General features: G+C 39.3%; 1 protein-coding gene across 1 annotated transcript in view; it reads right to left on the reverse strand.

Moving 5' to 3' along the window:
- Positions 1 to 3,471: 3,471 nt before the first annotated feature.
- Positions 3,472 to 15,935, reverse strand: part of ppm1e (protein phosphatase, Mg2+/Mn2+ dependent, 1E) — a 49,073-nt gene continuing 36,609 nt past the window's right edge. Inside the window, exons 3-7 of the mRNA XM_079861587.1 lie at positions 12,693 to 12,892; positions 10,218 to 10,406; positions 9,983 to 10,126; positions 8,895 to 8,988; positions 3,472 to 7,835 (exon numbers count right to left, since the gene is read on the reverse strand). Of these exons, the coding sequence (XP_079717713.1) occupies positions 6,892 to 7,835; positions 8,895 to 8,988; positions 9,983 to 10,126; positions 10,218 to 10,406; positions 12,693 to 12,892 (1,571 nt within the window). The 3' untranslated portion in view covers positions 3,472 to 6,891. The remainder of the gene's footprint in view (positions 7,836 to 8,894; positions 8,989 to 9,982; positions 10,127 to 10,217; positions 10,407 to 12,692; positions 12,893 to 15,935) is intronic.

A 15,935-nucleotide genomic window follows, 5' to 3' on the forward strand; every position in this document is an offset into this window, starting at 1 on the left:
AGAGGATTTATGTAACAGGCTGGACCTTTTTTTTTTTTTTTTGTGGGGAAAGTGTTGGACGCTAAGCACACAGTTTTAATTTACTGCTCATCCAGAGAGCGGAACACTAAATCCTGTTGTCGGTGCAATTCATCACCTTCAATCTAGACCACTCAACCGGAAAAATCCAGCTTAAAGTACATCTTTTTTTTAGTTACAGGTTAGACACAAAAGCACTAGCTGGCTTTCACTTAAGTTGAGCTGGGTCATGATCGAAAACAAAATACCTTTGATTCTAAACGTCAGTGCTTTAACACAACATCACTGTTGATTTAGTTTGAAATGAGTCTTTTAGACCGAAATTGACCTTGCTTGCTTGGTTTTCAGTAACAGCTTGAGTCTTGACACGAAAATACAACGCATGCCCTATTTTGGTTTGCGTAATAATTACATAAACTACATGTTTGAAGAGGAAAAGCTCTTCTGAAGTTCAGCAGGGACTGGTTAGGAAGTGCTTCACTGTGGACTGGCTTTAAATATATAACCATTAATAATTTAAGAGTGATTAAAGTTTAATACACTCAACACAGACCAGGAGGCACTTCCTGCTATAGCTTACATACACCTGTACTGCTGATAAACGTAGCATGGTGTTATGTATTTGTGTATTATGTAAAGTCTATATGCCTACACATAATTCTAAAAACTATTTCATTATTATTAAATTGAGTCATTTAAAATAGTCAAGTAACAAACTTACTCTACAACCAGGTGACAATGTTGCATATGTGTGACACGGGCTCATGCTCCTATCGCCACAGGAAGTGCAAGTAGCTTGATTAAAAGGCAGCTTGTTCAATTAAATTGTCCTGTGTTATTGCCAAGGCCTGACAGGTGGAGGACGGAGACTATAATTACTTGTCCTGGCTCAGAAAATCTTCAGGGGTCACAACCAGGTCTCGTGTGTCAGCAATAAGGACTCGCTGTACTTCAGATCTCAGAACACTCACAGAAATTAATAGAAATAGTAAGGCTACTGTTAATGTGTAGCCTACCGTCAGACTGTAACACGGTTAAAACTACTGTAAATCTTATGGGCTGATAGAGACTTTATCGGCATAAAGTGTACGGGTTTGGGAAATCTGAAACTAGTTAGTGAATATGTCATACATACTCATGTAAGCCTCACAAACATACAGACATATGACTCTTGTGCAAAGAGTCAATTGCGAACTTAACGATTCACTGACTGAGTCTGATTCAAACCGAATCTCACGAGCACAAAACATTTCATAAATGTTCTGTTTAAACGACCCTTTACAGACCAATCCAAACATGTTTTTTGCATTTAGGGTTAATGCAAGACACACATCAGTGTAAAAAACGTATGGTCATGAGAGGTCACATTTTTGTGACATCAGAAATGACGACTTGCGTTGTGACCACTGTTGCGTGTGGGAATATTTAAATAACGCCTGATGGTATATTTCAGCTCTTAAGGTATATTTAAGTACGTCACCTCACAAGATAATTGACAATAGGCCTACTGCATATTGACACACAAAGTTTTCACGACTGTTGCAAATGCTGATAAGATTTAGGGCCCATTGACACGACACCGTTTTTCACTAAAACGGCATTTTGAGAGCCTGAAAATGCAAACTTTTAAAAAACGGGTTTCAAAGTGCATGTTTTTGAAAATGAAGCCATTGTGGTCTTCCTGCAAACTACAAAAATGCTAATTTAGGAAAAACTGTGACGTCATACGTATACGTGTTCAGCCCCGCCCCTTTTCAGCGCTGCGCTCGTTGTCTTTTGACTTCCGGTCTGTATTTTCACAGTAATTTTGCGTGTTTATTAATGAACGGCTCGTTTTAAAATCTTCCCGGTCGACTGACATTTGTTTTGTCATCTGCTTTAAACATTACAGTCCTCATGATAACTTTCGTTAACTTTACATTAAGTAAATCCACTTCAAAAGCTAATTATTCCTGGACAGCAGCGCCATAGAAATATACAGAGCGACCGCAAAACGGAAGTTAAAAGACAATATTCTAAAGATGGCGGCGCCCTCGTTTCTCTGGCGCATAAGGTCACATAGTGTTTTTTTTTTAACAAAGTGACATCGCCAACTACTGGCCTGTCAGCAGAATACAGCGTTTATATTCGTTTTCGTAGGTACGTGTGAATGGCTCTACGAAACAAATGCAAAGCAAAAACGTTCCTGTTTTTAGTAAGCTACAAGTATATATTTTTTTGTAGCATTTTTGTTTGTTTGTTCATTTGCATGCCTTCCAATATTTGTATGGAGGATAGACATAGCCTACCTATCTGTATGATTGAAGCAAACCGGCATTTCACACAAAAAATTGGAGCAAAAAAAAAAAAAAAACTTTTTGTTGTTGTTAAATCTGAACCTTGAAGCTATTTAAATCATGAATCACATCATCAGTGTGTTCAATCCATGATCTAAATCTGACTGACTTCCAGGTCACCTTCCCTCTATAAATAGCTAATAGGCTACTATGACCAAAGTGATCAGTACAAAATCTTGAAGATGAAACTGCTTTCAGGCACATACCATTAAAACTGTTACGCATCCCATCAAAAAAACAAAAACTCTTTGGAGTACAGTAGTGGTTTCTCATCAACACAGGTTTAATAGAATACAGTGATGACCATTAACATAGGTTTTCTTTTTTAAGATACTTCCCCCCCAACTCTAAGTTGTCTGGAAACCCTTCCTCATCTTTGCTTTAGAGAAGACAAGCCCTTTGAAGAGCTCTCTTCACTCATGGCTTGCGTAGGTTCATTATTGCTAGCAGAAAAAGAGCAGTACTGAACAGTACATGGACAAAAAGCAGTGACAGCAAGTAAGGAGAGGGCTAACCGTCATGAAAGATAGAGCGCGCGCCCTTGACGCAGAAACTATCGCTAGGGGAAACGCTGCGTCTAACAGTCAGTCCATGGGGGCCAAGGCTCAACAGTGTGTGAAGACGAAGTGAGATGTTCTACACTGAAATTAACCATCCGAAAACTTTGGTCCTTTGACTCATTACCACTCGGTGAATAAGCGAGATCCTGCCTGTGACTGTATTACAGACGCCCAGTGCTGCATCTGTTAGACTTTGCGCACTTCCAAGTAGTTTTCAAGTACGTACTTCAGTGAGAAGGGGGCGGGGCCAGGGGTTAGGCCTACTGAAAAGCGTTATCCATCTGAGTTATCAGTGGTGATTAAAATAGCACATTTAGCAGACAGACATCACATACACATCTCAACTGTTACGCGCACCCACGCACTCAAAACACACATACGTACGTACATGTATACAATATAAGTTACTACACTTCTGATATATAATTTGTGCCCCGTACGAGGTGATGATTGTGAGGGAGATTGTACATGATGGTGAGGGAGAAAAGGGAAGGCTCTATGAATCTATAATCCGCATAGGCTATATCATGTGGAGCGGAGCTTCGTCGTGAGGTCCATGTCCTGTGAATTTCCAGTCATCAATCCCGCACCGAAGGCCTTGAGGAAACGTTTTTCCGCTTCTAGTGCAGATCTACGATTTACGATTCATGATGGAGGTGGCAGGGCAGCCGGTGACGTGCTCAGAAACTCCCACAAGGGTATAAAACCAGGTGACGAATCTCATAATGGGCGGTAGAGTGCGTACAGACATTCGGGGCAGTCTTTTAATGGGGGTAAATGTTTAATTGATCCTCCTCCTTGTTCGTGTTTCAAGCTCTAAGGAGGGTTCCTCTTACATTCGACATCTGCATGTACATTCTGGACCAGTTAAAATGCACAATGACTGTTCAACTTCCCATTCAAGCCCCCTTTTTGACAGGAGAACAATGGTGTCGGGTGAGAAGTTGGGCTCAATTCGTGGCTGGAAGCGGATGATGAGGGGAGCTTGAATGACAACACAAAGGCTGAGTGAATGATGGATGTTAAGCCCCGCCCCGCCCACAACCCTCTGCAAACTAAAATAAATAAATTGAAACTGATCAGTGAAATTCTTCTGTTAAGTTTTCTAAATGAGTTTGAAGACTGAATATAATAATGCACAGACCATTTGGTGATTGATCACACCTGTCTCAAACTAACAATGTATTGTGGGTTATACTTTTGTAACTGTGACAGTTGCTTCGTAGTTCTGTCCACTTGGTAATCGGTAAAGCACGATCAGCTTAATGTTCACCCAAAAATGAAATTCTGTCATCATTTACTCGCCCTCATGTTGTCCCAAACCCTTATTTCAAAATATCTTCATTTTGAGGGTGACGGAATTGTCATTTTTGGGTGAATTCTCCCTTTCAGGCCAAGAATTTCCAAAGCATGTTGCTTCTAAATGGCGCCATGATATCAGTGACTGAGAGACCGATAATAATTAATATTTCTAAACTGAGTAATGAGTCAGTGTACTCTTATTACATTTTAATGTTAAAGTACAGTATATGTACTTCTACCATTTCAATTTTCAACAAATTCGGATTTAAAAAAATAAAAGTATGGTAAAGATGGTAAAAAAAGACAGTCCTAATCTTAAGCATCCATTTCTGAATAAAGAAACTGGTAGAGTTTAGAATAAACAAAGTAGCAGAGCGGTCATATTGACTCTACATCAACTTCACAGCGTGTCAAAAACAGGCCAATGTTGGAGATAATAAAGGCACACATTGTGCTGCTGAAACTCTATTATCCATGTCCTCAACACCTGAGGGGCACTTCAAACTATGAGCATCTCCTGTCGGCTTTGTTCTGATGTCAATCAAGCCTTCTGGGCTACACTTACACATCCTATACAAGCTTAGATTGACAATCAGACAGATCTTAATCCAGTTTGCCAATATAAAGAAATCAAATATTTGGCTGAACATATTTGTTTTGACTGGAAACTGAGTCTTTGACTACTTTTCCTCCGCAGGATTTAACAACAAGCTCTTTGTAGGTGGTTGTAGGTGTAGCGCTGTCTAGGGATGGTAGTGTGCCTCCTGATGATCATATTCTTTGGTTTTGAAACTGAATATGTATAGAATATTTACTGCATCTAAATTTGATCTGATATGTTCACTCCAAGGCGATGATTGGAAAAGCAACAGGCGTTGTTTGTCAGTGACTTATGTTATTTCTAGTTAGCGTCATCAAAGGGTGGTTGGAGATATGTTGAATGTTCAAATGCTTTGACGTGGCAGCCGCCCAAAAACAGCCCAGAACGTTCCACAAATAGAATACAAAATAAGCCTCTTAAAATTAAAATCATTTTGTTCTTTCAACAAATGGTCAGTGAAAGTGGTGCTTTTGTGATTTCCTGTAGCAATAAACATTTAGCAAAACTAAACTGTACCCTATTTGTGGAAAGTGCCATTTATGGTTTTCACGTCTTACAAAACGAACAAGGTAAAACAAGGGGCCATAAACAGCACATACATTATGTGTGCTAAAAACATACACAAATGAATATGATGCCACTCGCTTTTCAATGACATCCTCACACCATCATCGAGTAACCCGTTCATACAGTGTACGCTTTGGATAAAAAGGAAAAAATAAATAAAAGGTCTATGAGGTTATTCTGAACAAGTTAATCAGAAGGTGTAGTGTCTGGACATTAAAATGGCTTTAATAACCAAGAGCTGTATCATTTCTCTTGCCTCAGAAACCAGATTTAAGATCTGTACTCCTGTTGACCGCAATCACCTGCTTGCTTCTACACCGGGTTTACGTTATGCGTGTGTGTAAATAGAGGATAGTGTTAGGACAGTGTTAACACTCTTTCCACACACACAAATCAAACTGGATCAGAGAGAGGGTTATGAGGATGAGGAGGAAGCTGGCAGAGAGTAATGAAGGATTCTGATAGGCTGGCTCATATAAGATAAACGTGGAAGCGTTAATGCAATGTAGTATCTCATATGTTTGAGTGTGTGTTTCTGTTCCAGAACCCAGTGAGCTGCCTCGCTGCCTGCTCCTTACATAGACAGCAGTCCGTGAAATCTCAAAAGTGACTCATTTGGACCATCTACATAGGCAGTAACACAAATAGCAATGAGCACAAAGGAATTTCAGTAGGGTTTGCTCTCAGCATGTTGCTATCATAACAACATGATAAGGTACGGTCACATAGTACATGTCAATAGTGTTGAGACAAATGAAGCGCAGCTCACACAGACGTCACTTTCAAACCAAGCAGATTACTTTTGGTCAACGTGGCGAATTCTTTAACAAAAGCGAAATCTGCATAGTGAACATTTCTGCTCTCACATGAAACTCACAATGCGCAAATTCCCATTGGAATTACTGGATTTCGTAAATGTGACCGCAACTATTCTCTGATAAGTAAATACTGTAGCACTCACAAAAAAGTCTGGTTTTAATTATATTTAACTGTTTTAATCAATAGTTTAATTCCTCTCGTTCGTCTTCTGCACAAGTATACATGCAATGCTGCCTTAGAATTTGTCCGAAACGAGGTATCTTTTCCATCTGAAGGGTGCCTTAAAATGCTGCCTGCTCACACAGACGTCACTTTCAATCTAAGCAGATTTCCTTTGGTCACCACAGCGAATTCGCATGAGCAACTTAAACATGAGCGAAATCTGCATGGTGAACTTTTCGCACGAATTTCTATTGAAATGATTGGATCTCGCTCATTAAATTTCTCTAAGCAATGGTAAAAGTGACCGCACCTTTTCTCTGAATAGCATAAAGTTGCCACTATCGCTTAGAATTTGTCCAAAATGATATATCTTTTCCATCTGAATGGTACCTTAAAATGCTGCCTATGAAGAGTGCTCACAAGGTTTTGGAACGGAGCGTACATGTATGTATGCGTGTGCCCACTGCATGAGTATGTTTCATCTTCAGGGACAGAGGGCGGCATGATGGGGCAAGGAAGTTGTCGATTAGACCCTTTTGCTGTGGGTTACATGGGGAAAGGCTATCCCAGGCTTCCTCTCTGGGGAGCGGAGAGGATAGGGCACGCTAGGGAAGCAGCTCAGAGGACCGTGGCGTTCTCTGGCCCTCCGAATCAAGCTCTTCGATTCCCTCCTCAGCGGCATGACCTCCAGCCGCCTCTTCCTCCGGCCCTCCTGAGGGAAGAGCGCAGCCACCTCCAGCAATTGTCCATCTGAGGTGGTCTGCGTGTAGGAGGGCACTGTGGATTTAGGCTGGGGCTTTTGCCTGTACCCACTGAGGCCATCCTCTTGGTAGGGACGCCAGGCCGCGCCGCCCCCGCCGTAGGGGTGTATGAGGTCTGGCGTGACGGTTCTCATTGGGGGCAGGCCGGATGAAGCTGGGAGCCTGAAGCAGCCAGTCTCTGCACGCATGTCTGGCCCCGTGATGCTCAGACTTGTTCTGTCCGTAAACGAATCCATGCGGTCTTCGTAGGCCAGGTCAGCGGGCGCCGAGCACTGTTGGAGTGGCCAGCCGCCCCGGTTCTTTCCTCCGTTCTCCGCCCCTCCGTCTTGACACACCAGCTCACTCTGCAAGGGCTCCACTTCCTCTTCCTCCTCCTCCTCTCCCGCATCCTCCACCGGATCCTCTTCCCGTTGCTCCTCCGGTTCATCTGAGGGTGGGGGCAAACGGGGATCTCTGAGGAACACCACAATGACCGAGATGTTGTCGCTGGACCCCGCGTCTCGGGCCGAGGCCACTAGCTTGTGGGCCACCATGGAGGTGTCCCCGCTGTTCTCCTGCAAGTGGTCGCTGACCACGCGCACGGCTTCGTCTGGGTTCACGGTGTCGTAGAAGCCGTCGCAGGCCAGGATCAAGTAGTCCTCGCTGCCGTCCAGGTTGAAGGTGGCGCAGTCTGCATCACCACAGATATAGGGCTTGTGTTCTGAATCGCCTGCACATAGACATACAAAAAATACTTCATTGTCAAGAAAATAATGCCCTAATGAAAAGAAACTGTCCAAAAATATGTTTCAATATTTTTTTCTTTTGATCTTGGAGTGAAATATGACTCGGGCATGTTCTGGACTTTTGTAATTGCAAACAACCAGTTGCCTAGGCTATGGCAGAATTAGCCTCACTTGTCCTATTTATGAATCAAGAGCTTTAAGGGAATTAAATGCTAAACTGATGGGATTATCTGACAGATTAGCTATCAGCATTTAAGAGTGCAACGGTTCCTGTGCACGAAGCCGTGGGAACACTGCCTAAGGATTTTGCTGGAGGTCAGTCTTTGTTATTACGGCAATGTTCATTAGCCTGAAAGCCGTAATCTTACACTAGCTAATGTACATACTATAAAGGACACTGATACTGTATCAATAATTTATTGAGGTAATGAAGAAGTCAGATAATTCAAATAAATTTGTGGTTGGTACATTTTTCAACTCCAACTACACAGTTGGTCTGATTACGCAAGTTTAGAATCAGTTTTAACAATAATCAATATTGTTCTTCAATAGTACACAGTCTCAGCTACTGATTTACACCAAGTGGAAGCTGCACAATCTGGCTACATTGATTAAATCGAGTCTGTGCCAGGGTTTCCTTTCTAAAATGCTGTTTCCTTCATACTGAAATCTGTAGTGTGGTGATAAAGGGTTTTCTGCTGTGGCCTGAACATCCTCTTCTAAAAATACGCACACACTGACCTTTAGTTCACTTTAACTTACAAAAGATCCTGTCTAAATAAGTGAATATCTTCTAGGAGCCCAAAAGGAAAGTCCTTTAAACCCGTCTTAGGGAGTTTTTACCTCTACGCTGATGGCTTTAGCTTGATTACTGGGATTTGTGAGATACTATACTGTAAAGCTGGTTTAGAACAGTACTGTATGTATCGTGAAAAGTGCTATTCAAGTGATTTGTGCAGTTGTTCATAGCATTTTACAGAGCACAAACAGGGCTGTCAATTCTGCATGTTAAAATGTGTATTGGAATCCCAAAGGTCGCATACCTATGGCTCTTGACACGGACAGGCTGCCGTTCACCCTCCATGTGCCGAACCAGATCACACACCCACCCAGAGCCTCAATCCTCTTTTTCTCATCCTACACACACATAAACAAACAAACAATACAGTCATGAGGAGTCATTAACTATAACAGCTAGTATCATTTTCAGTTCAGTGTCAGTTACTAAACTCAAATTGGCTGAAATGTCAGACTGTGACTTACATACAATTTCATTATATAGCTAAAGCTCCAAAGACTCGGCTCAACAGACCCACTCTTGGGAGTGTGTTGTGACTTTTGTCGATTGAATGGGCTGTGAAGGACATCCTTCATAAAGAGCTGGGCCTCATGTATAAATGTTGCACACAATTTTGCAATTTTCCACACACAAATCGGGATTTATAATTTTTTTTTTAAAAACTTGCCATAAATATGTGAAAAATATGTAAACAATTTTTCAATACCTTTTTTGTGCGTATGCAAGGTTTATACATCAGGCCCCTGGACTTCTGGGGTAAAAATAAAGGTAATTTGCAAAAAAATCTGATCTAGGACCAATTTTTGCCAACTCTATATTGGTCTCCTACTATTTTAAATTAAATCTTCTGTAAAGATTTTTTTTCTTTGAAAGAAATCTCTTAAGCCCTCCAAGGCTGCATTTATTTGATAAAAAATATAGTAATATTGTGAAATAGTATTACAATTTAAAATAACTTTTGTCTGTTTTAACATATATTTCAATGTAAGGTTTTCCTGTGATGGCAAAGCTGAATTTTCAGGGTGTTCAGTCAGTGTCACATGATCCTTCAGAAATCATTCTAATTTGCTGATTTGGTTCTCAAGAAACATTTCAGGACTATTTAATGAATAGAAAGTTCAAAAGAACTTTTTTTTTTTACAAATGAAAATCTTTTGCAGCATTATAAATGTCTTTACTGTCACTTCAAATCACACTTATCAGTTAAATGCATCCTTGCTGAATAACAAATTGGTGTTAACTTCTTACTGACCACAAAAGTTTGAACTGTAGTGAACTGTATATCAATTAAATATGAAATGAAATAAAAAAATAATGGACAATACACCTCACCTCTCTGTCTGGTTTGTGTGGTTTCATCAGCTCCACCGGTTGACCTCTTTTCACCATCATGACCTGTGAGTCGCCTAGCCAGGCCACGTACAGCGTGTGACCCCTCAGAAAGGTCACGACCCCTGTGGTGCCACAGCGCAGGTTCTGTTCCAGACATATGGATGCACAAAGATGTTGTAAGTGCACAAAGGGCTGATAGGAGCATCGTGACTGTGTTTATAGGGAAGGAACTCACCTCACGTGACGCCTTCTGCATGAATCGCTGATCTGTCAGTCTGAAGGAGTGACACAGGGCCTCTATCGGATCCTGACTGAACATTTCCTGTCTGACCAGGTTTACGTGCAGGTGATTGGCAGCGTAGATGGCAGCGTCCACCCCGCCGTGACCGTCAAACACGGCGAAAAACGCCTGCTCTTCCTGATCCTAAACACATGATTTTTTTGTTAGCTTTACCTCATAAAACGCCTGCGATAATAATTAAACTATATATAATTTATTTAAGATTTCATCATGATTCAAATTTTGTTACAGTCACTCGCTGAACTGAAATAAATGTTTGTTGTTAATAGCTTATTGCCACATAGAAATTCCCATAATCCATTCTTAATTGAAATAAATCTCTATAAACGTCTCTCAATGCAAAACAAAACAAAAAACGTGCCAGCCTCTGGCATCCAACAGATCAGGAGCTGGTCGCTTAATCAACTGCAGCGAACGTGGCTAAATGAAATATTACACATGAGAAATATATGCAAATCAAATGTTGGTGTTTCCTCTAGTCGATCGGTTTTCATTATCAGCAGCTTACGAATCATTAAATGGCTTAGTTCCGTAGCAGGGCTGGTCAAACAGGATAAGCTCTCATTGGTATAAATAAGGATTTCATAATGAAAGACTCCTTGAGCTGCCATTACTGACACTGTGTCGACGATGAACCCAAGCGGCTCGAGGCCAATTGAAAAGCTCCAGTTTTAATCAACAAAGCATGACACATGGATGCACTGAGCAACTATTTTGAATTGAACTGATTTTCTTTGATTATTCAATGAATACAAATTTCCACATCTTGCATGCAATGTTCTGTAAAACAACAGCTGTCTGCCTGAAAATGAGTTTCCTCACCGACTAGAGAACAAAACAAAAGATAATCACGCCAGTAAAATCATAAAATTGCAACTTTTTCAGTGTAGTTTATTGAAAATTAAATGCATAATCATCCTGAGTCTCAGTTATTTAATGTATTCAGGACTGAAATTTTAGCATTAGGAATACATTAGTTTGTATTCTAGTTTTGACGAGTCACTTACATAGAACAGCACTGATATAACAACAATGTTCACATCTCTTGCTCTGAATGATGTCCACTTAGACTGGTCTCTGATCTGTTTCTGCCTAAGGCAAAGGAATGCTGGTGTTCACCAATAATACCAGTAAAAGCCCAGCATTTATGTAACAAATGGCAGATGTGAAGAACCGCCCCAGAGACTATGAGGACAGGGAAGAGCGTATTGATGAAATGTGCTGCCATCAGGATGGGATATTCTTTAGGGAGGGTTTATTTCATGCTACAGTGGACGGCTATGCAACAGTGTTTACTCTTATTGGAGGAAGAATAACCCACACGTCTCATCCGAAGAATCAAGCAGATCTAGATGTGAGGCGGCAAATCTGCCTGCACTTATTGCTTTCCAGTGACGAAGCACATTCTCGCTCGACTGGAAATTACACTGGCAATCAGGAAAGAAATTACATAATGTTGTTTCTGCTGGGATGTTACATTCCGCACAACTCTATTATGTTGAAAAGTGATGTTAAGTGTACCGGTGCTTTAGCATCTACAGAACCTAGACTCACATTTGTGAGAGCTATTTGTTAAGGCACGGAAGGCTCAGCAGAGGCTTTAACATGAGTTTTTGATGAAAAACAATCATGAGCTGTTGACAGCCTTAGCATTCATGTTAGATGCCTGTGGGTCGCGCTGTGGCTTAGCAGCTCGCGTAGATCCTCAGACACATTGAGCCCTGGTGCTCATGTGGGCGTTGCAGGTTTAAATCTGCCTTTCAACATTTCCTGCTGATATTAAATTCTCTTCTCTCCATCAAAAAGGACATAAAAATAAGATTAGAGAAGAATTTTCCTTTGCCTGAAATTTGCATGACACAATCTCTATAACCATTAAATGTGTTGTAAGAATTTATTTGGCATACCACGGATAAAATGTCCCTATCTGACAGACATTCCTGAAATAAGTATATATGAAATTATATTTGTCTCTGTGACAGAACAGAAATCTTGGATTATTTGATGTTCATTATACACTACTGTTTAAATGTATGTGGTCGGTATGGTTTTTGTAAGAAGTTTTTTAATGCTCACCAGCGCTGCATTTATTTGATTAAAAAAACAGTAAAACTGTAATGTGGTTGTTAAGTATAAATATAATAATAAATAAATGTAAAAAAAAATCATCATTTTTTCCTGTGATGGCAAAGCTGAATTTTCAGCATCATTATTCCAGTCTTCAGTATCACATGATCCTTCACAAATCATTCTAATATGCTTATTTGCTGCTCAAGAAACATTTATTATTATTATCAATGTTGAAAACAGCTGTGCTAGTTTAATATTAGTAATCCTGAAACTCGATACCAACAGTAGTGTATTTTATTAAAAATAAAAGGTAATTCAAACTCACGATCAAGGTCATACCTGTATATTGAAGAGTGAGTTGAAGTCAGGAATGACAACATGTTTGTCTTCCATCTTTCGGCGCATGTTTTTAATAGCGTGGATGGAGGTCTCGTAGTAGGGCATGTGGCGACGGCGATACGGGAACTCTTTTAGCCAATGACAGCACGTCTCGCACAGCTTATTAAAGATCAGCCGTGCCAGCTTTACCGAATCGATCTCTGCCAAGGCAAATAACATGTTACATGTTACACATGCTAACACAAACACTCTGCTTTGATTCATGATGACTAATCAACCATGGTTTCATATGTCACAACACTGTAAAAAAAAAAAAACACATACATGCACCATACGCAAACAGACAGTGCTGTTTTTTGCTCACAAGCCAAACAGATTTGACTGTAATATTGTATTGGAAAGGAAGAGTGCATGAGCTGCTGATTAAATGCACAGTGGAAGCGGAATTGAGGACAGTGGGCAAAAGAGGCCATCTGCCAACTGAGAAAGAGAGAGAGAGAGAGAGGAGGTGACTGGTTAATGATGATGGGATTGTTCCAGCTCTGGTCTCTATGGACTAAAGCTGACGTTCCTTAGTTCTGTGAAGTTCGATATCAATATGTTTGAAACACACGCTCTCCCGTTCTCAAAGCTTTTCAGACGGTAATATGAAGCATTTGATGCACAACTAACAGGTTTGTTTTGTTGTTTTAAATAGGTTGAGTATTGAAAAGTGCCTATAGCCTATAGGGATAGTTCACTCAAAAATCTGGCATCATTTACTAATCCTCATGTTTTTACAAACCCGCATCTTAAAAGGTCGAGATGCATGTCTCTCATAACAATGCACCATATCAGAGTCCAAAGAGAGCAGGGATCTCCCCATTAAATGACTGACAATGATTTTCAAGATAAGGACAAGATCAGCAGTGTAAATAAGTCTTAAATTTTATTCTGCTTGTTACATCAAGTTGTATTGTATTGTATGACTTTAAAAGACTATACCATATGATAATTACTTTTATGATGCTTTTTAAAACTTTTTAGCCTTCTGGTCAATATTTGCATAAATCGTACTATATTGAGTTAAAATTTATTTAGACAAAATACTATAGAATTTTAATATGTATTTTATTTATTTTAACATATATACTATTTATTACTATAATGATAATTATTTTCATGTTATGGTCGATATTAAAATTCTTGATTGTCTAAATAAATTAAAAAGTATAGCAATAAAAACTGAAATTATTTTATATGCTGTTTAAAACTGTTATTCAACTGTTTTATATGCGACAAGTGTATTTAGGCAACACAAAATTATAATGTACCGTATGAAAATGGATATTTATTTTAAGATAAGCTAAAGATTACATTTAACAGTGTTACATAAAGCTGTTGTATGACTTCAAAAGATTTGGAAAATAGCAAGAACTATGAACAACTTTTATGGCGCTTTGGGTCTTCTGGTCACTATTTGCATTCATTGTATGAAAAAAGTGCAGCATGGACATTCTTTAAAACATTTGTTATGGTTTTGAAGAAAGAAAGTCATACAGGTTTGGAAAAACATGAGGTTGAGTAAATTAAGCCAGCTTTTTATTTTGTAGGTGCAAAACCTTTAAAAGTATCACTGGCAATCAAATTATTTGTTTCTCAATCTCATAAAATTTTGCTGGAAGAGTTTGCATAGCAAAACTTATGGCAAAGTCCCGGATTTGCCTAATGGAGTGTCTGTTTTTTATGACTCAATTTGTGGCATATTTTTCAATGGCAGTATTTCCTCTTCCCTTTTTCTCCATCAGTCCACCACAGTGCTGCTTTTGACAGATGTATTTTATCATTGCGTGGACGAAGAGGCCTTTTAGATTGTTTGATGGTTGTAAAGTAGACATTACATGCTCTTTCCTCTTCCCTTATCCTTTTAGATGCACTCTCTCTCTCTCTCTCTGTCTCTCTCTCTACGTCTTGTCTCCGTGGGCACAGAGTCTAAATTGAATCTGCCATCTCAGGGCTGCGCGGGTGAACAGTATGTACTGCCTTCGCCCTGAGCAGACGTCTGTCTGCCGCCCAGTATACTGATGTCAGTCGTTTCCACTGCTACAACTTCCACTGAACATACTCTCTGCTGCTGGCATGGGTCACATCACGTAGGCCTGTTTAAAAGACCATACCTCCCGTGAAACCCTTGATGAACTGTCCCGGCTGAGGAAACCCAGACTCTGCTCAAGTGGAGTTCTCGAGCTCTGACGTATTTTTGAACAGTGCTTAAACTCAACGCAGATTGCGGTCCATCTGGCCTTATAAATCTACCGTCCAATCAGGAAAGTGTCTGGGATTAGTGTGCTAAGTGAATGTCTGTGCTAACTCATGACGGCAATAGTTGGATGTGAACCACAGGGAATTATTTCAGCCTTCGTGACTTGTCGGAATGATTGTATTTATGAGATCAGTGCACATGAACGCCACCGCAATGTAATTAGCAGTGGGAAAACTCTGAATTTTCTTTCCGAGTTGGAGCATGTCTATTAAAGAATTATGACAGAAACAAATTGCTGTCGGTCATAATTAAAGATGAAATTTGTCATTTCTGAGTCACTAGCTAGTTTGGTTGTGCAGCCAGACCTAATTTCCCATAATTCACTGTGGCAGCACGAAAACGTTAAAATACATAAATAAAATAACATACTATTTTGTCGAATTACATTAAAAACCAATAACTACATATGGCAGCACGAGAATTTTAAAATACATAAAAATTAGGGCTGTCAAACAATTAATCGCGATTAATCGCATCCAAAATAAAAGTTTGTGTTTACATAATATATATGTGTGTGTACGGTGTATAATTATTTTCTATATATAAATACACACACATGCATGTATATATTTAAGAAATATTTGCATGTATATACTGTGTATATATATTTATATTATATATAATTTATATTATATATAAATATTTTATATATAAATAACAAATTTTTCTTAAATATATATGCATGTGTGTGTATTTATATATAGAAAATAATTATACTCCATACACACACATATATTATGTAAACACAAACTTTTATTTTGGATGCGATTAATCGCGATTAATCGCGATTAATCGTTTGACAGCCCTAATAAAAATACAAATAGTTATTTTTATTTTATTTAGACAATAAAGTATAGAATTTTAATATCTATTTCATTAATTTATTTATATATACTATATATTATAATGATAATTATTTTCATGTTATGGTTGCTGGTAAA

Source organism: Squalius cephalus (genome assembly GCF_949319135.1).
Source record: "Squalius cephalus genome assembly, chromosome: 24".
Lineage (NCBI taxonomy): Eukaryota > Metazoa > Chordata > Actinopteri > Cypriniformes > Leuciscidae > Squalius > Squalius cephalus.